The following is a 25,186-nucleotide window of genomic DNA, read 5'->3' as shown; positions in this document are numbered from 1 at the left end:
GACAATCAGGAGCCTTTTCTTTTTCAGTCTTCAGTCAGTTACCCTTCAGCATTCCCCCAAAACGGTCCGTCTTTAAAAAATAAAAAAAATGAGAAGCGCTAAAGAATAAAGTCAGAGAAATCCAGCCGTCATGAAAGCAGGCGTGTGCATGGCACTGGGAATCACACGTGCTGTTTTAAAGTTGATGCTTTCAAATCGATCCACAAGGCGGATTCACCCAGGCACCCCCTCCAACACGACAGGGCAGCCTTCTGACAGAGATTGAAAAGAACAAACTTGGAAAGTTGCAATCTCGCAGAGCTGGTTAGCTGGACAGGGAGTCCCGGGGAAGTGTTCTCTGCGTCGCAGGGTCAGCGGATATCCTCACGTTGTGGAGCTGTCAAATCCGTGCTCGGTCTCAAAAGGCTGGTAACAGTAGAAGGTTCTCCAGCCATTCGATTTTTATTTGTCCGTGCAGCGGCTGGTTCTCGAGCGTTCCCACCCCGCCCTCCTCCGACACCAGTCTCCGCCCCCCTCGGCTCCTCCTAGCGCCTCGGCAGGGCAGCGAGCCGGTGCTGGCGGCGGAGGCGGTAGACCCTGGCCCTTAGCGGTAGCTGCCGGGGCCCGAAGCTCTGGTGCTCGGGGGGGAGCAGCGTCCACCAGGCACTGTGTCAGCGGCGACGGAGGGCGGCGTCCCCGACCCTGCCGGCTCCTGTCCTCGGGGATACGCCGATGCTTCGCTTACTTCTCCGTCCTCGCCCACCTCCGCCAAGCCCGAGGGCACCCCGACACCCAGCAGTCCTCGAGCCCCCGGGCTGCGCTGCCGAAGCACAGGGCCTCAGGCACAGAGCCCGCCCCTTCGCCCAGCCCCGTCGGTGGGGATCGGCCCAGAGGGCGGGAGCAGGGAGGGGAGACGGGGTCCTTACCCCCAGCCCCTCCCCTGTCCCCGCCCGGGACCGCCGGGAGCCGCCCCTGCCCCATGCCTGCCTCTCCGCCCAGGCACACACGACCCGTAAAAGCAGCCATGGGAAGCAGCCCCGCCCTCGGGCAGAGCACCTCCGGACCCCGAGTCCTGCGCGCGCTACCGACGGAGGCCGGCTGCTGCGCATGCGCGACGCCGGCCCTAGAGCGCATGCGCTTTCTGCGGCGTTGTCCGTTCTCGACGTTTGGAGGCGCTGGCTTGAAGAAGGGGGAGGAAAAGTAAGGAGTACAGATGCCCAGAGATGTGTACCGCACACGAAAAACCGAACAAATAAAGGTGCTCTATAGTGTTCCTAGTAGAAATGGGATATAATTGAAGATTAGCCTGAAAAATAGTGAGACAGCCAAGCCCCAGGTTCAGTAAGGCAGGGCTTTGCGTTGGCTTTTGGGAAATGGAGTTGTCATGCTAACTACGCGGCCTGTTTGCGACGGAAACTACAACTCCCAGATGCCACCGCGACACTTGTCTTTTTGCCCGCGAACAAACGATTCTGGAGGCCGTGGTTAACTGGGAGCGTCCGTCTGGTAAGCGTGATAGGCTTGGTTGTGACCCGTTCACTGAAAATGTTTTTCTTCGGAAATTTTGGTGCCGACGCCATCTGTGATTGCTTTCTTTCAGTCCAGAGCCTTTTCCCAGTGGCTTGCCGGGAGCGAAGTAGTGCAGGTGCCCAGCAACCTTTTGGTGGGTGACTGAGGCAAGGATTTGGGGATCATTGTTTGTTTGGAGGGTCAAGGAGCAGCCTCAAGACAGGCAAGCTGGGGAAAAAAAAAGATAAAACAAAGCAAAAAACCGACGCCTCTGCTTCCGCTGTCCTCTTGCACGTGAACCAGTGCTGAATGGATTAGGAATCCCTAAGCATCGCAATTGCATCTTTGCTCTTACAGGGATGTGTTTTGTGCTGTATTTGCTCAGTCAAATAGAATCCGAAGGGGATCTTTGAAAGTAAGTCTCTTTTGTATAAGACTGAAAAGAACTCCAATGTCCTTAGGTTTGAAAGGTTCTGTATGAAAAGAAGCCTATGCAAACCTTCCAAATGTGCTATCTTTGAATGATATGGTCATTTCTCTAAAGGTGTTGTGAAGTTTTTATACTCGAGGAAACTCAGGTTTGGAAGGTTTTTAATAGGCTGGTAATCGGGTTAGATTTTAGATTTTAATCCTTTGTTTTACAGAGTAAATGTAGTCATACAATATTAATCAGGAACTAGAGAGATGGTGTAGTAGTTAAGAAGAATTGTTCTTACGTAGTACTTCAGTTCAGTTCTCAGCTCCAACTTGGCAGCTCACAGCCATTCATAACTTAAGTTCCAGAAGACCTGATTGATGCCTTCTTCTACCTTCAGTAGATACCAGGCATAAACCTGGTGCACAGGCATACACGCAAACAATACACTCATAGATAAATCCCAAACCATAGGAACTAATGAAGCTTTTAACAAGTAGAAAAGTGTAACGGTAACTTTCATTCACTTGATGTAGTTGTTGTCTGGAGGCTTATTGCCTCCATCTGCTAATCTAGACCCAATCCTAGAAGCTTCTAGCTTCTGTAGAGGCCTAGAATGGTTTCAGCTTTTGAGACTTACCGTTGAATAAGCTCACCCTTTCTAGCTCTTTCCGGATTCTTCCTGGATGGTTCAAGTTCAACTCAGCTGTTCTGGGTCAAACTCGTCTACATGATGACTGATTCAAACTGGCTTCCCTTGCTTCTGACTGAATTGCTCTGCTTGGCTTCAGACTAACTATAGCAGTCTGTTCTAGTCTTGCAGCTCCTTCTCATTCTCTGGCTCAGCCTATCATTACCTGTGTGTAGCTTGTTCTCTCTTCCACCTGTCTGTAAAACTATTCCTGGTAAAGCTGCCTCCTTCCTCTCTCCCTCTGTGCTGTTTCTTCTTGTGCTGCCTCTTTTTCCTTTCTCAGGAAAGTTGGGCATATCCTGTTCTATCCAATCTTTCTCTGACTCATCACTTTGTCTCCCCCTCAGTCAGACTTCACTTTCAAACAAGGTTGCTTCTTCCTACTCCAAGCTAACCTTTTACCTTCCTTGTTTGGGGTTAAAGGTGTGTGCTAAGGGTGTGTCTGTATTCTAACGAGAGTATCGAGGTTGCTGAATTAAAATCCTGCTACCAAAGAGTGGAAAAGATATAACGGCTCATCTTATGAGAACACTAATGTGTGCAATACAGTTGTAATACTATTTGGTATTGTGGGCTAGAGGAACACTTTAGCCCAGTCTTAGAAAGTCAGGGAAGTCTTCATCCCAAGGAAAATGAAGGCCAAATAACAGCATACGGCTTCAAGCCAACAAGTGCCTGCTGAGTGCCTTCTGCTCAGTATGAGGTCATTGAGCTTGTATTCTAAGAGAGTAAATAAGTAATGTAGAGTACATAGCAAAGGAAACAATGACAGCCAGTTGGGAAGGAATGAAAAGTGCTTGGCTGTGGGGGAAAAAATGCTTCCCTTTTCTGTCCTAGGAGGATCATAGCTGGATCGTGTGTTCTGGTTGCCTGCCACCTCAGGACAGCTGTTAGAAGATGAGCTTGCAGGATGGAGTTGCCCTTGTTCAAAGGCCTCCAATTGAGAGGATCTTTTAGCCTCAAAGCTGGCGGGGGGGGGGGGGGGGGGTGGTGCGTGGGGTACAAAGGGCTTTGCTATTGGGGGTGGGTGACACAGACAACGGCTGGAAGAGTCTCCAGGGAGGGGAATGGTGCAGAGTTTTCTCGGCCTCGCTCTGGGCAGGCTTAATTCTCCAGAGCATCACAGTTGACCAGCAGCCGTGGATTTTTGTTCATCACAGTTGACCAGCAGCGTGGACTTTTGTTTGGAAATTTGGGGGCATGGGGCGTTTTGTTTTGTTCTTGGGTTTTATTGTAGGCTCCTCCAGTTACCCTTTTCCAAGTTAATTTATATACTTTGCATTGTTTGATGCAACAACAGTTACTATTTGTAGCAGAACCAAAGAAAGGAAGAGTTATGGAAATCAAGAGCTGTTGTGAGTTCTAAAGGTCACCCAACAGCAATTTAGTCATCCAGGTGGGGCTAAGGATTCAAGAGGGACACGAGGTATGGGGTGAGGGGATGTGGAAGGACTGGTCCAGAGGGACACAAGGTATGGGCGGAGGAGATGTGGAAGGACTGCTCCAGAGGGACCTGAGGGACACAAGGTATGGGCACAGGAGATGTGGAAGGACTGGTCCAGAGGGACACAAGGAATGGGCACAGGAGATGTGGAAGGACTGCTCCAGAGGGACACAAGGTATGGGCACAGGAGATGTGGAAGGACTGCTCCAGAGGGACCTGTGCTACAGAACTACTTGAAAATAAGATTTTTGAAATTGGGCTAAGTGGTACATGTCCGTCATCCTTTAACTGGGAGGTGTGAAGGCAGGAGTTTGAAGCCAGCCTGTTCAAGGTATTAAGACGGAGTTACACAGGAAACAAGACAGTAAAACAAAAGAAAGCATGACTTGCTGTCATGCAGAAGTGTGCTTGTTGGTATATGGAACAGGGAAGAGGTTAGTAGACTTGCCACATGCATTGGGAGATGGAAGAGAAATGAGGAAGACTTAGCTGTAGAAACAGTTTAAGGTTTCATTGTAATGTTTTGATAATGGTTGTTGATTTTGCCAAAGGAGGTACATTTCAAGACATTCAATGGATTTGAAGTTATCCACAAAGTGATTCTGAGCCAGTGTATAAGGGAAAACCCTCAGTGTGTCCAAGAAGCAAAATGAAGAAAGAGAAGAGGAAGGAATGGCTACATGCTGTCCTAGGTGCAGTGACATAAGGACTGATTGACCGCTGCGGGGACTTTTAACAGAGGTTATGGAAGCCATTGCAAGGACTTGAGCTCCTGGCGGGGACTTTTAATAGAGGTTATGGAAGCCATTGTAAGGACTTGAGCTCCTGTACCTGCCTGACCCACTGTCCCTCCAGGTCAGACCCTCTCCTACCCCAAAATCAAAGTGCTAAATGTTCCATATATCCAGACTGAAACTAAGTTGCTATCTGACCTGAGAAATCAGGAGAACACTGAGTGAATTTCCCAAGCTAGCTATTGGGCGTGATGATCATGGTCCCTCTGCTTCGAGGCCTTTCCTCAGCCCTTCCAAATGTAACATGAAGGAATCTGGTGTTAACCATCTTTTGTTACTATCTTTATTCTGTCATCCTGCCTCTCTGTCCTGACCTCTGATGGAAGGTAACTTGGAAGAGACCAGTCTGCTCTTGTTTTTGCCTTAGCCGCGGGAGCTATGAAACCAACCTCTGCAAACCAATGAAATGCTCAGCTTCTGAAGTGTTTGTTGCTTCATTCCAGAGTTGAAAATAAAGATTATTTAAGCTTTTGTAAATTGCAACTTTGTTGTTTCCGAGCTGTGAAACCAACCTCTGCAAACCAATGAAATGCTCAGCTTCATTTGATGGAATGAAGTGCTGCTTCATTCCAGAGTTGAAAATAAAGATTATTTAAGCTTTTGTAAATTGCAACTTTGTTGTTTGAAAGGTCACTGGCCTTCTTGATAAGGTCAGTTTGGGTGAAGACTGCAAAAAAGTAGGTGGCCTTTTTTTTAACCCAAGGCAGTCAGTAGAGACCTCTGTCCTTGTTTTCTTTGTCAAAATGAAGACTATCTCATCTTGTCTGACTCCTCTTCCTTTGAAGGTCTCAAGTATTTAGCTCAAGTATTTCGTGCTCGAAGAAGTGCCCCTAGGTAGAGAAACAGATCAATACATGTGCTCTTATTTCAGCGTGTACCTTTACTCATGTGCTCTTATTTCAGCGTGTGCCTTTACTGGTGTATTGCAAATGCAGCTTTCAGTTATTGTTTCCCATAATGTGATTAACGCCTGGGCAGGGAAGGCTGCACACCTGTGAGCCTGATCCAGTGTCTGGGTCTGCTCAGTCTGGCTAAAGCCCAGTACAGACCACACACATGCTCAGTGTTCAAAGTGTGCATTATCCCAGCACTCTGGAAACTGATGCATGAGGGTCAGCAGCTTGAGTTACTGAGCAAGGCCTTACCTGGGAAGTGGGGGTTGGGGGCGTGAATGAGCATGAAAACACTCATGGTATCTTCTACTCTCAAAGGTACTGTGTATTGTTGATGAAAAAGCTAGGTGGTTGGTGGATGGAAGAAAGGATGAAAGCATTTTAGAAATCTAATTTTTAGAAGATATTAAGACATCTGCAGAGCAAACAGTTCTGTGACTCAGGTGGAACCAGCATCGTCAAACTACTTAAACCAGGCACATCCACAGATGTCAGCTACCTGATCACTTCTTTAGCCATTCTTTTTCCTTTCCTGACAACCTCTTTCAGATGTGGTTCATAGGAGAACTGATTCTTCTCGAGTATTTGGTCCACTTATTGCGTCTTCCTCACCTTGTATACTGTGTTGTTGCTCATTAACCATAGTTTGCTGAAGCATGTAGCATTATAATACTGTTTTTTTAGATACCAGCCAGCCACTCGCCTGAGGCTGCAACAGCAAACCTACTCAGTGTTTAAGCTCCAGGAAACAGTTCTTTTGTTTTTCTTCTTTGGGTGATTTTAATTAAAATAAACTCAAGTCTTTGGACAGTGCTCTACAAAGTAAAAACTAGCATGAATGTTAGTCGTACACCTTCCTGGTGTGCTTCAGTAGGAGCAAAGGCTCCCGGGGATGGCTGTTCTTCACTGCATATGGAATTAACTAAACCCAAGCAGCTGGCCACACCTGTGAAGGGCTTTTAGTTAATTGGATCTTTTGAGGTTGGCAGACACCCTAAATCTCAGCCACACCTTCTCCTGGTGGCCTATATAAAGGATGGGGAAGAGAGACACTTTTGCCTTCTGGGTGCTTGTCTTCAGTCTTACTGGCATTAGAGCCTGCTTCAGGATTCCAATGACACACTGAAAACCACCTGACATATCCAGCCTTGTGGACTGAACAACTATTAGACTCTTGGACTTTCTGCTGGGAGACATCATTTCTTGGACAAGCTGAAACACAGCCTGTAAGCCACTCTCATAAGTTGTGTGTGTGTGATAAACATTTTAGAAGTTCTTACTGAAAGGAAGATTCTGAGGCAAAACTTGATATCAATTAACATTCTTTGAAATTCCTACCGAGTAAATAGCATATCGGTCTTCCTGCTAGTTATTTTTTTTTTCTTTCTGTAGGAAATTTGTACAAGAAACCATCATGTCTCAGAATTTGAAGTCATCAGCAGAGATTAGGTATATTATGTGGTCGGTCACTTACTGCTGTTGAGTTCTGGCCTCCTGAGCTGTCTTTTTTCAGTGTCCATTCCTGTTTGATGGAAGTGTCTTATAGACACATTCGTATTGTAGGCTAGTTTTTGGTTCTCTGCCTGAGAGAAGATTTTGCATACACACACACCGGGTTACTATGTGGTTGGCTCTTGAATGTCAAGTTCTTTATGTGCGTTTACTTGAGACGGGGCTTGACACATGGCCTTATTTGAGATCATCCAGTCCCATCCTCCTAATGCACCATAAAGTCTAGCAGAACAACATACTTTGGGCTGTTAGTAAAGTTTGTGTGTCTGTGTGTTATGTGTGTGTATTTCTGTGTGGTGTGTTTGTGTGTGTTACGTGTTTGGTGTATTTGTAGTTAAGTACATGTGTGTTTGTGTTCACTGTGTGTATTTGTGTTTATGTATGTATGTATCAGTGTCTGTGTGTATATCTATGTTCTGTGTTAGGTGTATGCATTTGTGTTTATGTACAAATGTTTATATGGGTGTGGGTAGATGTGGTACCAGGCTTTGAGCACATGACCTTGCACATGCTGCTGGGCAGCTCCAGTCCAGTGCATGGTTTGTCTTGTTTTTTTTCTTTTGTTTTATGAATCTGGGAATTGAATCTGACCCCAGCATGCTAGCAAGCACTCTACGACTGAGCAAGTCCCCAGCCCTCTTTATTTTTTCATTTTGAGACAAAGGTTGCTCATTCAGCCTGGGTCTTAGCTAGGTGGAGGCCGACCTGGGCATGTAAAAAGGATGCTGTGTGTTGGACTAAGTGTTGTAATACTGTGGCACTGGCATAGTTTCATAGCCAACTCCTGTTGCTGCTGTGGTGAGCTAGTGCTATGAGTCTCCTCTTCTGCTGCGCTCTCTGTGATGCCACACACGTCAAGTACACTTGTGGTCCCAGCTACCTGGGAGGCAGGAGTTGGAGGCCCTGTCCCAACAGGTACTTTCTGTCACGAATTATCTGCATATGAGCAGTCAGTCTCTAGTAAACCCTATTTCATAGTAGAAAGTTACCTCTTAATATATCATGAGACATAAAGGTAGGAGAGGGAGGGAAAGAATATGTTTACAGTACATTGCATACATATATGAATTGTCCAAAATTTAAAATTAAGAAGTGAGCATGTGTTTGTAGCCTACTTTTCACTTTTTTTAAAGATTTATTTATTTGTTTTATGAATATGAGTACACACTATAGCTGTACAGATAGTTGTGAGCCTTCATCTAGTTGTTGGGAATTGACTTTAGGACTTCTGTTTGCTCTGGTCAACCCTGCTTGCTCTGGTCAACCCTGCTTGCTCTGGTCAACCCTGCTTGCTCTGGTCGGCCTTTTCCCTCCAGATGTCCCCTCTCGCTCCATAGACCTCACTTGCTCAGGCCCAAATATTTATTTATTATTTGTCGGAGCCAGCCGACAAGGGAACCAGGCCATTGCCAGCAGAGCGGTGGTCCTCTCGTTCTCATTCAGTCACCCTCTCTACTTCAGCCTCACCCTTGTTGGCTGGCTCCAACAATTATTTATAAAAGTACACTGTAGCTGTCTTCATCCACCAGAAGATGGTATCAGATCTCAGTACAGGTGGTTGTGAGCCACCATGTGGTTGCTGGGATTTGAACTCAGGACCTTCGGAAGAGCAGTCAGTGCTCTTACTGGCTGAGCCATCTCACCAGCCCTTCACTTTGTATAATACACACAGCCCACAGTAAGTGGTCACAGCTGGTAGTATCTTTTGTTGGGGGAAGACATGACATGGGGTACAGTGTCCCTTAAAATTGTGGTGGCGCATGCCTTTAATCCCAACACTTGGGAGGCAGAGGCAGGTGAATTTCTGAGTTCGAGGCCAGTCTACAGAGTGAGTTCCAGGACAGCCAGGGCTACACAGAGAAACCCTGTCTTGAAAGGAAAAAAAAAAAGAGAGAGAGAGAGAGAATTAACTACATAGTGATTTCTCCCACCCACCAGTATGTCAAAAGATAATTTTCAAACAAATTTAAAGAAATTAGCTAGCATTTATTTGTGATTCACAAAATAGATAAAATACTGTAAAACTGACCATGACAGAACTGGATGTTCAATAAAGTGTCTTGAGAGGCAGTAAGGAAACAAAAGCAGGCTTGCTTGGCATCACATTACCTCAGGTGTCGCCTCAAGGGTGGCAGCAGATGAGACCTCCTTACCCCAGACACACTCTGGCTTGGCAGAAGAGTTCGCTCATCCTGAGAGTGCATAGTGAAGAATAAAGCTGTTGTAAAATGACCCAGGTAGAGAACCTTTGTGGACGTGTTTTCAGCTCACGGCTGGTTCGCACAGCAACCCAATGTTTAATTTCCTAACAAACTCAGAGCCGCTGCAGAGTGCTTGTATTTTTATATTCCTGCCCACAGAGTTTCTTAGCCCCACATCCTTGACAGGACAGTCACCTTAAGTCTGCCCGGCCTTCATAGCACTGGGATGTTTACTGCGCCTGTTTCCACCTGTGTGTCCTTTGGCAAGCTCTCTGAAGACTGTTCGCTTCCTCTTTAGCTGGGCTGTGTGTTTCGTTGTTTAGAGCTTTGAGTACTGGGAGCCTGTTCTTGGAAACGTTTTCACTTCATCTGGCGCATCTTCCATATTCGTAATGCTTTCCTTTGTAAAATTGTTTTAAATTTTAATGAAATCCACCTTAAGTTTTATCTTTCATGTGTCGTGTTTTTAGTGTTGCAGATAAAATGTTATTGTCATAACCTAAGTCAACTAGATTTCCTGTTATTGTCTACAAGTTTTAAAGTTTAGTGTGTTACATGAAGGTCTGTGACCTATCTTGGGCTAACTTTTTGAGAAACTATAAATTTACGCTTGGATATATTAAAGTCTCTACTGGATCTGAATTATTATTGAGATCACTAAATAATAAATCTAAAAACACAAAGCAAAGCTAAAACCCAGTTTATCAGCCCCTTGCAGCTGTACTATCATCCTTTAAAACCGTCCACTGGCCAGGAAGCTTGAGGTTAGTATTGAGGTTATCTGGAACACCTGGGCCAGGACTCAGGGTCCCTGTCAGGGCCCCTTCTGTCACCTGTTGCTAACTGGCAGGCGGCTTGTGCCTCCAGCCACTGTGGGTTGGGCACCTCCTTCAGTGCAGTGCAAATGTAACTTTCCAGTCATCGGGCTCCCTGCGGCTGTGTTTGCCTGCTTTCTCAATGGAGGTTTGTAAAAGTCTACCTGTGGCCTCCCTGCATTGCTTGTTATTTTTTAGTAACAGTTTTGCCTCAGAATGCTTCCTTGGTTTTTAATCTGCTGACTTACTGAAATGAAAACTTGTCTTGTCAATGTCGGCCAAGTCGTATGTTCGTGCATGTGTGTGTGCGCGCGCGTGTGTATATTGTACAGATGAATCATAAATGAAACTCTTAGTGTTTGAAATTTTAGATTTTAGGGTTTATCAAAGCTTATTTTAATTCCTTAGCAGTATCAGTTTCAAGAGTTTCAAAAGGCCCCTTTCAGGGTGCCCATGGGCGCTGGTCTCAGGGCGCCACCATACTACTGATCTCAGTGCTGTCTCTCTTTTCGTGTTATTTGCTTCCATTGCTAGAGAGAGACTAATAACCCACACTCACAGTCGTACTGTTTTCTTCATTTGTGTGTGTGTATGTGTGTGTGTCTTTGGCATTTCCAAATTCTTCTAGTTTCCTTTGAATGTGTGTCTAAATACCCTGTTTCTGGCATATGTTAATAGGTAGAATTTTTGAAAGCAGTAATTGTTAAATCTGCCTTCAATTTGCCTTTGTGTGTGGAAAGATGTATTTACCAACTATAGCATATCCAAACAATTTCTAACAGGTTTTATAAGTTTGTCTTGCTGCTGGCTTTATTCTTTTACTGTTTTTCTTACATACAAGTGCACCCCTATAGTAATATTTATTCTTAGAGATTTAATAATATACCTATGAAGATGAGGTAAAACCTGCTAGCTCAGTGAGGTAATTTTATTTAACTGTATACAAGCCTGATTCTACACCTAAGTTGCTAGCCCTTTAGACATCTCTTTCTATCTGTGTTATACTACCAAGCTAGCCTACCTTTCTCTTGAACTCGTCCAAGCAAACCCACGAGAGCGAGCAAGCGCCCTAGCACTCATGTTAGAATTATGTTTCACCGGCACCCTGGACACTGCTTTCCTGTGGTTCCTGAAAACCTAAGAAGGGAATCTCCATCTCTTACCCAGAGCTCCGTCCACAAGGCTCTCCCAAACCAAAAGAGAAAGCTTCCAAAGGTCCAATTGCTTAGAAGTCTCCAGCTCCTCCCCTATACCTTTGACAGGCTGAACTCATTACCATCTTGGGTCAGTAGGGGCCAAGCCACTTCACCTTTTGGGTGGGACAGGTCAAGGCCACCCAGCTGACTCTGCCTCAGGTCACAGAGCAAAGGTTCTCCCAAGCAGTTTGCCTTAAAATAGGCAGAAATTTTCCATTCTTGAGCATTCTTACCTCTGGAGGCTTCTGGAGGCACACCCAAACTGCAGCTCTACAGGACACACCTAACTGCATCTGACGAATGCAGTATCATTCTAAGTTTTCATGTTAAGCTAACAATTTGTTTTTCTACATACAATCATTAAATATCCTGTAGTACCTATATAGAGAAGTAATACTGAATCTTATGTCATTTTAAAATGTGAAATACTGGACATGGTGTTACTGTTATGCCCAAGTTGCAGGGACCCCAAAGACCACCGAGGAGCCAATTCTGGTGTAAGCACATAAGGGTCTTTATTAGGCGCTCTTGAGCAATGTCTCTTTGCAGTGGGTAAGAGTGAGAGCCCCAAGTCTAGGAGTGCAGGGTATTTATTTTAGTTACAGCAAGCTTAGGGAATTTCTATATGGGCCAAGAAGTTAATATTTTTAAAGTTTCATTTCTGGCATACTTTGCAGGAACGGAACACCTTATAAACAGAATGGCTAAGGTATCTATTCTCTGCAGGATGTCTTATCTATATGTACCCTGACCTTGCTATTGTAGCCTGACTGGCTGTTGCTGAGAGGGGTGGGTTGCCATAGATTGCTCAGGAGGACTCTTGATTTTCTTCCTGGAATTGGAGTTTAGCACCTGGTCTCATACAAAATGGAGTTTCTTCAAAAATGGAGTTGGTTGGGCTCTACATTACACTGAAGAGCTCAGAGCTGTTGGAAAATTCCACCAGACACCCTTCCTCTCCTGGAAGAGACAGGTCAGAGAGCACTTAGGCCAGAGGGAAGAGGCCCCTACTACTTCATTCCCTAAAGACCAATCAGTTTAAAGGGCACACTGTTCTGCCAATCACATTGTGCCTAGTTGCTGATGCTCTATTGCACCCCTAGAAAATGTATAAAAACTCGCCAACTGAGCTACCCAGGGCTACCACCTCTCCTTTGGGTGCAGAATGACTACCCCAGTGCGCTAGAACAATAAATTTCTCTTACTTTTTCATCGATCCCGGCTCCAGGTTGGTGGGGGGTTGCAGAGTCCCTGGTAAGCTAAGGCTCATCAGAGTCTTACAGCATGCCTGCAATCCCAGTACTCATGATGCTGAAGCAAGAGGATCTGGATTTGAACCAAGCCTGGATTATACATAATACATAAAGAACTAGTCTCATGAATGGATACATAAATAAATAACAAAAAAAAAAAAAACCTTAAAAATACCAGTAATAGTATAAACGCTGCAATGAACAGTATTAACATGTTGGCTCTCTGTACTTTTTGTTCTTATCCTAATGAAAAAGGCACATCGCATACAGTGTATGGGTGGCACATCGCATACAGTGTATGGGTGGCACATCGCATACAGTGTATGGGTGGCACATCGCATACAGTGTATGGGTGGCACATCGCATACAGTGTATGGGTGGCTTGGCTTTGCATGTGTCATTTTCAAACAGTTTTACACAGAGGATATGTTAGCATACATAACCATTTCCTAACTTGCTTTTCTCTCCACACAGTAAGGGTTCCAGAGACCTTAATTTTAAATGTTGTATAATGTTTCACTATATGGATCAAAAACAATATATTTCCAAGTTCTAATGAGTCTGCCTCTATGAATTTATTTAAATTACAAACAGAGCTACAATGTCTGTCCTTATACAGATCTTGTATGGATGTATTCTTGTTCTAGAGTTCAGGCATAAATACTGAGAACTGGGACTGTGGAATCAGAGGCATATATCTCATCTCTATCACGATTTTCAAAATCCTCTGTAGAATCTTTACTTTTTTTCCTTTTTTCTATTTTTCCGAGACAGGGTTTCTCTGTGAAGCCCTGGCTGTCCTGTAACTCACTCTGTAGACCAGGCTGGCCTTGAACTCAGAAATCCGCCTGCCTTTGCCTCCCAAGTGCTGGGGTTAAAGGCGTGCGCCACCAATGCCCGGCTGAATCTTTACTTGTTACATACACATAATTTCTGACAGATGTTATAAACCTGCATTTATGCTGTTTGTGTCTAGCAGTTCCTAGGGATGCCCCTCTCCCTGCACCTTCCCAGAGCTTAGCACTGGCAATCTTCTGAGCCCTCCTGACAGTCAAAGAGTGAGAAATGCTCTTCTAAATGTGACTTACTTGATATTTACAAGTAGGTTGACCTGAATTCCTAAGCTCCACCAGTTCTCCTGCCTCTGCCTCTGCCTCCTAAATAGGAACCATTTATTTCGGTTTTAGTTTGCATTTTCCTGGTAAGTTGAGCTGACTCTGTTCTATATTTTTCTCATAGTCCTGTTTTTCTTTAATCCCTGTTCAGTACTTTTTATCTGTCAGTGATGGTTCTGTTATATAAAAGGCTGAATCATTTAAATATGGGTTTTTTCAGTGTAATTGAACTGGTGATCTTCCTGACTCACCTCCTGCATACTGGAATTATAGCCATGTACCACCAGGCTTACTCATTTTAATTTTTATTAAATTAAATATCTTATTAAAGAAATAACTTCTTAAAGTCTGTAATACATTCTTAGTTTCCTTCTAAAACAGCTCCTCATTCCTTGGCCACACAAGGGAAGGCTTGTTGGAATGCTTGTTTATAATTGCATAGAGAAGATGTACCTAGTTTCACAGTATGGACAGCGTATTATCCTGGCATATCTTCTAGATATGCTAGTCCTTCCCCCACAAAATTGCCTTCTTTTTTCATGAAAACATTCCCATATTTAGGAGTCTATTTTTTTTTTGTCTAGATAGGGTTTCTCTGTATAGCCCTGGCTGTCCTGGAATTCACTCTGTAGACCAGGCTGGCCATGAACTCAGAAATCCACCTGCCTCTGCCTCCCAAGTGCTGGGATTAAAGGCATGCGCAGCCGCCGCCACCCCCTGCCCCCTCCTCTCCCCTCCCCTCCCTGGCCTAGGAGTCTATTTCTAAACTATTCTGTTCTATGGGCTTCAGAACAATACCACCAGTCTGCTTACCTTTATTTGGCATTATCCCTATAGTTCCTATAGATTTTTGTCATGGTATGTGTGAATATACTTTTTGTTTTGTTTTGGGTTTTTTGTTTGTTTTATTAAACTAATAAAATTTATTTTAAAATATACAACTCAGTATTGACATTTTTTAAGTCATCAAAATAATTTATAATAGTTAAATGCCTCTTAAATATACATGATATTTTCTGAAGCTAATATGCACTCAACCAGTTTTTAAAATCTATTTGGAGCATTAAACATGATAGAAGTAGAAAAAATAAATCTCTTGTGAAGTCCTCTATGAAAGGAAATTGTGTCAGGTTCCTGATTATACAAAAACTGTTCCGTCTCCAAGGGAGAATATGCAGTGTAACTGTGGCTTCATAGAATGAATTGGGTAGTGTTCCTTCTGTTTTTATTTTGTGGAATAGTTTGAAGAGTATTGGTATTAGGTCTTCTTTGTAGGTCTGATCAAATTCTGCACTAAACCCATCTTGTCCTGGGCTTTTTTTGGTTGGGAGACTTAATGGCTGCTTCTATTTCTTTAGGGGTTATGGGACTGTTTACATGGTTTATCTGATCCTGATTTAACTTTGGTATTTGGTATCTGTCTAGAAAATTGTCCATTTCATTCAGATTTTCCAGTTTTGTTGAATATAGGTTTTCGTAGTAGGATCTGATGATTTTTTGAATTTCCTCAGTTTCTGTTGTTGTGTTTGTTAATTTGGATACGGTCTCTGTGCCCTCTGGTTAATCTGGCTAAAGATTTATCTAGCTTGTTGATTTTCTCAAAAAACACCAGCTCCTGGTTTTGTTGCGTCTTTGTATAGTTCTTTTTGTTTCTCCTTGGTTGATTTCAGCCCTGAGTTTGATTATTTCCTGCAGTCTACTCCTGTTGAGTGTATTTGCTTCCTTTTGCTCTAGAGCTCTCAAGTGTGCTGTCAAGCTGCTAGTGTATGCTGTCTCCAGATTCTCTTTGGAGGCACTTAGAGCTGTGAGCTTTCCTCTTAGCACTGCTTTCATTGTGTCCCATAAGACTGGTTATGTTGTGCCTTCATTTTCATTAAATTCTAAAGTCTTTAATTTCTTTCTTTATATCTTCCTTGACCAAGTTATCATTGAGTAGGGTGTTGTTAAGCTTCCATGTATATCTGGGCTGTCAGTTGTTTTTGTTGCTATTGAAGACCAGCCTTAGTCTGTGGTGATCTGATAGGGTACATGGGATTATTTCAATCTTCTTGTATCTGTTGAGGCCTATTTTGTGGTCAGTTTTGGAAAAGGTACCATGAGGTGCTTTATGATGAAATATTCTGTAGATATCTGTTAAGTCCATTTGGTCTGTAACTTGTGTTAGTTTCAGTGAGCCACTGTTTAGTCTGTGTTTCCATGATCTGTCCATTGATGAGAGTGGGGTGTTGAAGTCCCCCATTATTTTGTGTGGTACGATGTGCACTTTGAGCTGTAGTAAAGCTTCTTTTATGAATGTGGGTGCCCTTGCATTTGGAGCATAGATGTTTAGGATTGAGAGTTCTTCTTAGTAGATTTTCCCTTTGATGAATATGAAGTATCTTTCCTTATACTTTTTGATAACTTTTGGTTGAAGGTTGATTTTATTCGATATTAGAATGGCTACTCCAGCTTGTTTCTTGGGATTATTTGCTTTCCAGCCCCTTACTCTGAGGTAGTGTTTGTCTTTGTCACTGAGGTGACATTTCCTGTATGTAGCAAAATGCTGGGCCCTGTTTATGTATCCAGTCTGTTATTCTATGTCTTTTTATTGGGGAATTGAGTCCATTGATGTTAAGAGATACTAAGGAATAGTGATTGTTGCTTCCTCTTATTTTTGATGTTATTTTTATGTTTGTGTGGCTATGTTCTTTTGGGTTTGTTGAAAGAAGATTACTTTCTTGCTTCTTCTAGGGTGTAGTTTTGCTCCGTATGTTGGTGTTTCCCATCTACTATCTTTTGTAAGGCTGGATTTATGGAAAGATATTGTATAAATTTGATTTTGTCATGGGATATCTTGGTTTCTCCATCTATGTTAATTGAGAGTTTTGCTGGGTATAGTAGCCTGGGCTGGCAGTTTTGTTCTCTTAGGGTCTGTATGACATCTGCCCAGGATCTTCTAGCTTTCATAGTCTCTGGTGAGAAGTCTGGTGTAATTCTGATAGGCCTGCTTTTATATGTTACTTGACCTTTTTCCCTTACTGCTTTTAAAATTCTTTCTTTGTTTAGTGCATTTGCTGTTTTTATTATTATGTGATGGGAGGAATTTCTTTTCTGGTCCAGTCTATTTGGAGTTCTGTAGGCTTCTTGTATGTTCATGGGCATCTCTTTCTTTAGGTTAGGGAAGTTTTCTTCTATAATTTTGTTGAAGATATTTACTGGCCCATTACCTTGGGAGTCTTCACTTTCTTCTATACCTATTATCCTTAGGTTTGGTCTTTCTCATTGCGTCCTGGATTTCCTGGATGTTTTGGGTTAGGAGCTTTTTGCATTTTGCATTTTCTTTGACTGTTATGTCAATGTTTGCTGTGGTATCTTCTGCAACAGAGATTCTCTCTTCTATCTCTTGAATTATGTTGGTAATGCTTGCATCTATCTATGACTCCTGATTTCTTTCCTAGGTTTTTTATCTCCAGGGTTGTCTCCCTTTGTGATTTCTTTATTATTTCTATTTCCATTTTTAGATCCTGGATGGTTTTGTTCAATTCCTTCACCTGTTTGGTTGTGTTTTCCTATAATTGTTTATGGGTGTTTCTTCTTTAAAGGTTTCTAGCCATTTACCTGTGTTCTCCTGTATTTATATAAGGGAATTTATATAAGGGAATTATTTATGTCCTTCTTAAAAGTCCTCTATCATCATCATGAGATGTGATTTTAAATCAGAGTCGTGCTTTTCTGGTGTGTTGGGGTATCCAGGACTTGCTGTGGTGAGAGAACTGGGTTCTGATGATGCCAAGTAGCCTTGGTTTCTGTTGCTTATGTTCTTGCCCTTGCCTCTCCCATGTGGTTATCAGCTGGTCTTGCTGTCTCTGACTGTGGCTTGTCCCTCCTGCAGGCCTGTGTGTCAGTACTTCTGGGAGACCAGTTCTCTCCGGGAGGAATTTGGGTATGGAGAGCTGTGGCACAGGGTCAGCTCAGGGGCACAGACAGAAACTGGAAGGATCCTGTCCCTGACTGTTCCTTGGTTCCTGTGTCCTGATGGCTCTGAGCAGGTCCCTCTTTGGCCAGGAATTTGAGCAGAAATGGTGGTCTTGTCTTACCTGTGCTCACAGGTGTGTAGGCACTCCTAGGAGATGACAGTATTTGGGTATGGAGCGCTGTGGCACAGGATCACCTCTGGGCACTGTGGCACAGGATCAGGTCCTGGTGCAGACAGAAACCGGAAGGATCCTGTCCCAAGCTGCTGCTCATTTCCTGTGTCCTGAGGGTTCTGGGCAGGTCCCTCAGAGCAGAAGTGGTGACCTTACTGTGCTCACAGGCGTATCCACATTCCTGGGAGATCAGCTCTCTCCCAGCAGTATTTGGGTATGGAGCACTGTCACTTTTTTTTTTTTTTTTTCCTTTGAGACAGGAAAGGTTAACCTTTCAACTGGCAATACTCTCTCAACCCTCAGTCTGAGATTACAGGTATAGGACATGTCCAGCTAAACAAGCATTCTTAAAATGACATTTTCTAGATAAATTGTCTAGTTTATGTTAGATTTTCCCAATAGACAGTCTTGCAATTAAAAATTATATTGATTACATTTAGACTTATATACATATTTTCATACACATGTTTTCTATTTATTTCTTTTCCAGAAATTTGCAGTTCAGTATTAAATACTATTTCAACTACTACTACTCCTATTATATTAATGTAGTGGCTCACCTATAAGTTCTTATTTTTGGAAGGCAGCTCTGCTCACCACTACATCACCAAGCCACATCTAAGTTTTAAGTGTCTGAGTTTTTCTTTTTGCCTGTTTTAAATTAGAACTCAACTAATTTAATCATAAATTCAATAAAGTATTAGTGTGTGCATTTTATGATCCATGCATTTGCCTATGGGTGTGTGTGCCCCACGCATGTCTGAAGCCTGTGGGTGTGAATGCCCCACGCATGTCTGAAGCCTGTGAGTGTGTGTGCCCACACATGTCTGAAGCCTGTGAGTGTGTGTGCCCACGCATGTCTGAAGCCTGTGGGTGTGTGTGTCCCACGCATGTCTGAAGCCTGTGGCTATGTGTGCCCACGCATGTCTGAAGCCTGTGGCTGTGTGTGCCCACGCATGTCTGAAGCCTGTGGGTGTGTGTGCCCCACGCATGTCTGAAGCCTGTGGGTGTGTGTCCACGCATGTCTGAAGCCTGTGGGTGTGTGTGTCCACGCATGTCTGAAGTCGAAACAGCTTTTGGAAGGGGTTGTTTTCTTTTTTATAAATCTTTTTTTTTTTAATATTTATTTATTGTTATATGTAAGTACACTGTAGCTGACTTCAGACGCACCAGAAGAGGGCGTCAGATCTCATTACGGGTGGTTGTGAGCCACCATGTGGTTGCTGGGATTTGAACTCAGGACCTTCGGAAGAGCAGTCGGTGCTCTTAACCGCTGAGCCATCTTACCAGCCCGGGGTTGTTTTCTTTTGTGGACTCCAGGATTGACTCAGGTTGCCTGGCTTGAGCAGCAGCATTTTTGCCCTTAAGAAGGTCAAGCTAGACTGACTCCATAACAGACTGTAAAATGTCACTTCAGGGGACTAGGCCTAAGTTTCTGTTCCCCAGAACTGAACAAACCAATTCCAAGGAAAACCACAGCCTGTGGGCAGCCAATCAGGAGCTGCCCTACCATCTGGCCTGAGGCAAGAATAGTTAAGTCAGCAAAAGTTCTGGGAAGTCCCCAGGACCCTAGCTTATCAAAGAGACTCCTGTACCCCTAGATAAAGCCAGCCAATCAGGATAAAGTTATATACTCCTGGAATTCCTTCATTCAGCTTAAATTGGGCCTTCAAGCTTACCTCCAGGTCTGCATTTTAATGAATGGTAGACCCCTGCATGCTGGATTTCTGCAGAATGGACATTCTCTGCTTTTGCATACTATTTGAGTCTGGGTGTTGTTCAACAGTGATTCGTGGACCTTTATATTTGGGGGCTCATCTGGGATTCACTGGCGCCAGTCCTCCCCTACCCCCTCCCCCTGCATAGTTGAGCAATTTAAGGAGCTTTTATTTCCCACCAATTGATATATTTGGAGTACTCTATTTGTGTCTGCTTTTCTGTCTGTGAGCAATCTGGAAGCCAAGATGGACAAAGTGGATGTATATTTTGTCACCTGGTCAGGGGCTACAGAGGACACTCCTGACCCCCTACCAGGAGTTGTGTGACTATAAACCTTGGGCTGAACCCAGAGTTTCCTTCTCTGCTGTAACTATCCCTAGGCCTAGGCCTAGAAGCTTCTAGCCTCAATACAATCTAATCTTCCAAGCTGACTGATTCAATCCAGCTTCTCTCAGCTTCTGACTGAATTGCTCTGCCTGGCCTGATACTAACTTTCATAATATGTTCTAGCCTTCTGACTTCATCTCATTCTCTGGCTCATTTTGTATTCATCTGTGTCTTGCTTGATGTTGTAACCTGTCTCTGTAAAACTGTCATATACATACAACCCACACCACACCACACCCTGCTTTTAAGCAGCCTCTCTTTCTCTGTTTTTCTCCTGCAAGTTGGACATATCCTATCTCTGAATCATTCTTCCAAATCTTTCTCAGATTCATCACTTTGCCTCTCAATGACATGTCACTTTCAAACATGTCTGCTTCCTTCTACAAACTTACCTTCATTGTTAGGGAATAAGGGCACTTCTGTAGTCCGTTCAGATCATACTGTAATTCAGGGTTTGTCTGCATTTCAGCTGGATCATATTTTTGGGTGTGGTCCCTTGCTAAAGCAGCCATGTTTGTAGATTAAAATTCCTCTATGGGAATGGAAGCTATAGAAACCTTGGATTAAACTTTAGACTTTCAGTTTCTAATATATTTTTATGCACTTATCCATCACCAGAAATAAAACATAACAAAACAAAAATCCATGACAGAAATTGAACTAGCCTCACCCTCTTCTACCTCGTGCCCATTAAGTGCATCCCGTCCTTCCTTATCCCTCACCCTTAGGCTTGTCAGAGTTTCCTCAAGCAGTCCTGTACTAACTGCACACACACACACACACACACACACACACACACACACACACACACACACTCACACAGGCTAGATCACCCTTAGGCTTGTCAGAGTTCCCTCATGTAGTCCTGTACTAACTGCACGCACACACACACACACACACACTCACACAGGCTAGATCACCCTTAGGCTTGTCAGAGTTCCCTCATGCAGTCCTGTACCAACTGCGCGCGCGCGTGCACACACACACACACACACACACACACACACACACTCACACAGGCTATATCACCCTTAGGCTTGTCAGAGTTCCCTCATGTAGTCCTGTACTAACTGCACACACACACACACACACACACACATACACACACATACACACATACATACTCATACACACACTCACACACACATACCCACACACACACTCACACACACACACACACACTCACAAGCTAGATTATGAATAGGAGAGAGAACATGCTTTTTTTTTCTTTCTGTGATTGTGACTCCACTTAATATACATTTTAAGTTCATTTTCCTAACATCTTAGTTGTTTTTTCTGACATCTTAGTTGTTTTTGCTCTTTTGTTTTGATTTTTGAGACTGAGTCTTATTGTGTGTGGCTCTGGCTGTCTGAAAATCATGATATAAATCAGGCTGCTCTCAAAACTCAGAGATCCATCTATGGCTGCCTCCTAAGTGCTGGGACTAAAGACAATCATCACCATGTCCAGCTTCCTGCAAATTGTTTAACTTAACTTTTCTTTAAAGCTGAGTATTATTAATATACACACTAATATATGCAAGCCAGTTTTTTATTATCCATTTATATGTTGATAGACAATTTGGTCGATTCCAATTCTGTGCTATAGTGAAGAAAGCAACAATAAACAGAGGGGTGCAAATACCTCCATGGTAGGGCATGGAGTTCTGTGAATCAATAACTGGTCCATATGGTAGTTCTCTTTTTAAAACCTTTAAAAATCTCCAGACTGATTTTCATAATCTCTGTATTAATTTGCACTCTCACTCTTCAGAAATAAGGTTTCTTTTCTCGAGTTGAAGAGATGGCTCGGCAGGTAAGAGTACTTACTGCTCTTCAGAAGGTCCTGAGTTCAAATCCCAGTAACTACATTGTGGCTCACAACCACCCATAATGAGATCTGACACCTTCTTCTGGTGCATCTGAAGTCAGCTACAGTGTACTTATGTATAATAATAAATAAAAAATCTTTTTTTTTAAAAAAAGGGTTCTTTTCTCTCCATATCCTCTTCAACATTTGTTGTTAGATTTGATTCTAGCCATTCTAAGTAAAGTGAGGTTGTATCTCAAAGTAATTTTGATTTTTTTTTTTTTTTGAAAACTGCCTACTTAATTAGTTTACTCACTTGTTGTTGGTAGTTTTATTTCTTTGCAAATTCTGGATATTAGCCCCTTGTCTGAAGTATAACTGATACCTGTGCGCTGTCTGTCAACTCTGCAGATTATTTCCTTTGTTGTAAAGAAAGTTTATTTTCACGGAGGCCCACCTTTGCTACTTGGAATTCGTTCCTGCGCTATTGGTGTTCTATTTAAAAAGTTCTTACGTACCCCAGTGTCCTGAGCAGCATCCCCTGCATTTTCTTCAGTTTCAGTATTTCAGGTTGTAATGACAGCCTTTGATCCGTTTTGAACTGATTTGAACAGAGCGAAAGATGACAATTTCGTTCTTCTGCAGGTAGAAAGTCAGCTTGGCCGGCTCCATTTGTTGGCTTCTCCTCCCCCTCCCCAAATGGATGTTTTTGCCCCTTTTGTCAAAACATAAGTGGCATAGCCTTGCTGTTTGGTCTCCTCTGCTCTGTCCCATGGTCTTCCTGCCTGTGCGGTGGCAGTGCCAGGTTGTCTTTGTCACTGGAGCTCTAGGAGGTTTGAGGTTGGGAGTTGGGATTCCTTCAGGGTGGTTCTTACTCCTTAGCATTGCTTTGAGTAGGTTCGGGGTTTTTGTGGTTTTATCTGAGTCCTTGTATTATTTGTGAAATAGGACATGAAGTATTTAGTAGGGATTACACTAATTCTGTACATCAAGTTTGATAGTACAGATACCTTCTTGATATTAGTTTTGCTCATCTAAGGACATGGAATATTCTCCCATTATCTGACATTCTGTGACTTCTTTTTTCAGAATCTTGAATTTTTCATTTCAAGAGGTCTTTCTCTTCTGTGGTTAGATATATTCCTAACAACTTGCTTTGTGGGGAGGAAATTCTTCTGCTTGGATGTTTTCCTAATTTCTTTTTTGGAGAGTAGACTGTTAGTGTAAATGAAGTCTGCTGTTCTTTTTTTTTTTATATTGATATTTGTATAATTTTCTTTTCATTTTGTGCTGCATAGTGTTTGTCAGCTTGACACAAACTAGAGTAGCCTGGGAAGACAGAGCCTCAACTGAGGAGATGCCCCCCAGATGAGCCTAACTGCCCCTCAGATGAGCCTGTTGCTGTGTTTGGGCCATTCTCTTGCTTAATGATGGCTGTGGGTAGTACTACCCGGGTCCTGGGTCTGTAAGAGATCAACAAGCAGCATCCTTTCCTGGACTCTGCTTCAGACCCCGCCTCTAGGACTCTGCTTCAGCCCCTGCCTCTAGGACTCTGCTTCAGCCCCTGCCCCTAGGACTCTGCTTCAGCCCCTGCCCCTAGGACTCTGCTTCAGCCCCTGCCTCTAGGACTCTGCTTCAGCCCCTGCCTCTAGGACTCTGCTTCAGCCCCTGCCTCTAGGACTCTGCTTCAGCCCCTGCCTCTAGGACTCTGCTTCAGCCCCTGCCTCTAGGACTCTGCTTCAGCCCCTGCCTCTAGGACTCTGCTTCAGCCCCTGCCTCTAGGACTCTGCTTCAGCCCCTGCCTCTAGGACTCTGCCTTGAGTTCTTGCCCCAACTTCCCTCAGCGATGAACTGTAACATGGACATGGACAATGATTTCTTCTCCAAATTGGTTTTGATCAGCGACAGAAACCTGAGACATTGGTGTAGATCTTGCTCTTTTCCCCACTTGTCCCAGCTACTAATTACATTTTTCATGCATTTATTACATGCATACTATTAGATTTTTCATATGATAATCAAATTCATCTTTATTAATCTCCCGGGAACACATACTAAAAATATAATGGTCAATGAGATGTCTTTCTGCCCATAACACTGACTTGATAGGCAAAAGAGCCATTTATATATAACTCCACGATGCCTTACGTGGTTATAGATATTCCCCATTTTGTATATTTGCCCTTTTACCTAACAGCATTAGAAAAAATGTTGTTTTAAATGTGTTACATTTTCATCTATTTTGTATGAATATGTTTATGAGGAAGCACATGAATGCCAAGGAGCATTGTGTAGGATTCCACCGTGTGGGTCTCAGGTCCTCCAGCACTAAGCCATCTCACTGGCCATGAAAAATGTTTTCTTTAAATACGACTCTTTGCCTGCATCTGTGTATGTGCACCACATGGGTGCCAAGTCCTCTGCAAGAGCAGCAAGTGTTCCTGACTGCTGAGGTATCTCTCTAGCCCCCAGAAAAATGTTCTTTGATTTATGTTTTTGCAAAGATTTTATTCATTAAATCTAAGAAGTCAGATATTGTAAATCACAGAATTATGTTATAGTCCACAAAATAAGAGAGAAATGCTGCCAAATATAATTTAAAAGTAAATCTGAATTTCAGAGATGTTACATATGAGATGCAGTGTAGTAGTCAGTGTGTGGAATCATTAGACTGGTATATATTTTGTTTTACATATTTTTACTATATTAATTGAATTTAAAATAACAAATGCACCAAGCATGGTGGCACGTATCTTTAATTGTCATACTTAGGAGGCAGAGGTAGATGGATCTCTGTGAGTTCAAGTCTAGCCTGGTCTACGTAGTAAATTCCAGGCCAGTCAGACTACATATTGAGACCCCATTTCAAAACAAACAAACAAACAAGGTTATTGGACAACTACCGAGAAGTGCAGAGCATAGTTGATTTAGGAGAATGGTGCAGAGCATAGTTGATTTAGGAGAATGGTGCAGTTGTTGCTCATAAAGAACTATAGAGGAGGACAAGTGTGCAGCCCTTGCTAAAATGATGTTGTGTTTACGACGCTGCATTGAGTGAGATAAACTGTAACATATCCCAAAAAATACTGGGAAATTAATGACAGTTGGCTCTGTAAAAGTTATAATTAGGAGCTTAAGTAGCCATCTGTTGTTAATTTCATTCATTGTTACAGGAAATAGAGGGGGGATTATTAGATGGGGAGAGGGAAAGGAATTAGGAGTTTATGTGTGTGGTTTTCTTCAGTGGAGATTATAGAATTTCCTCCAGAGTGTCATTTTAAGTGCTTTATTTTTTTCTCAGTTGTGATCTCTGCGGTAGGCCTATT

The 25,186-nt window shown here is 43.2% G+C and overlaps 1 protein-coding gene across 5 annotated transcripts in view; it reads left to right on the top strand.

Moving 5' to 3' along the window:
• The first annotated feature begins 1,066 nt into the window (after positions 1–1,066).
• The window catches only part of Cep57l1 (centrosomal protein 57 like 1), an 82,670-nt gene continuing 58,550 nt past the window's right edge, over positions 1,067–25,186 (top strand). The window contains exon 1 of one of the 5 annotated variants that reach the window (XM_031348266.1): positions 1,067–1,179. In XM_031348266.1, the coding sequence (XP_031204126.1) occupies positions 1,087–1,179 (93 nt within the window). In that variant the 5' untranslated portion in view covers positions 1,067–1,086. Of the gene's footprint in view, positions 1,486–25,186 lie in introns of all 5 variants that reach the window. The other 4 variants (XM_031348263.1, XM_031348264.1, XM_031348269.1 and 1 more) reach the window with 4 other exon arrangements.

This window comes from Mastomys coucha, unplaced genomic scaffold, assembly GCF_008632895.1.
Source record: "Mastomys coucha isolate ucsf_1 unplaced genomic scaffold, UCSF_Mcou_1 pScaffold3, whole genome shotgun sequence".
NCBI classification, from domain to species: domain Eukaryota; kingdom Metazoa; phylum Chordata; class Mammalia; order Rodentia; family Muridae; genus Mastomys; species Mastomys coucha.
The sequence above is the reverse complement of the archived record's forward strand: the minus strand, read 5'-3'. Positions and strand labels throughout refer to the sequence as shown.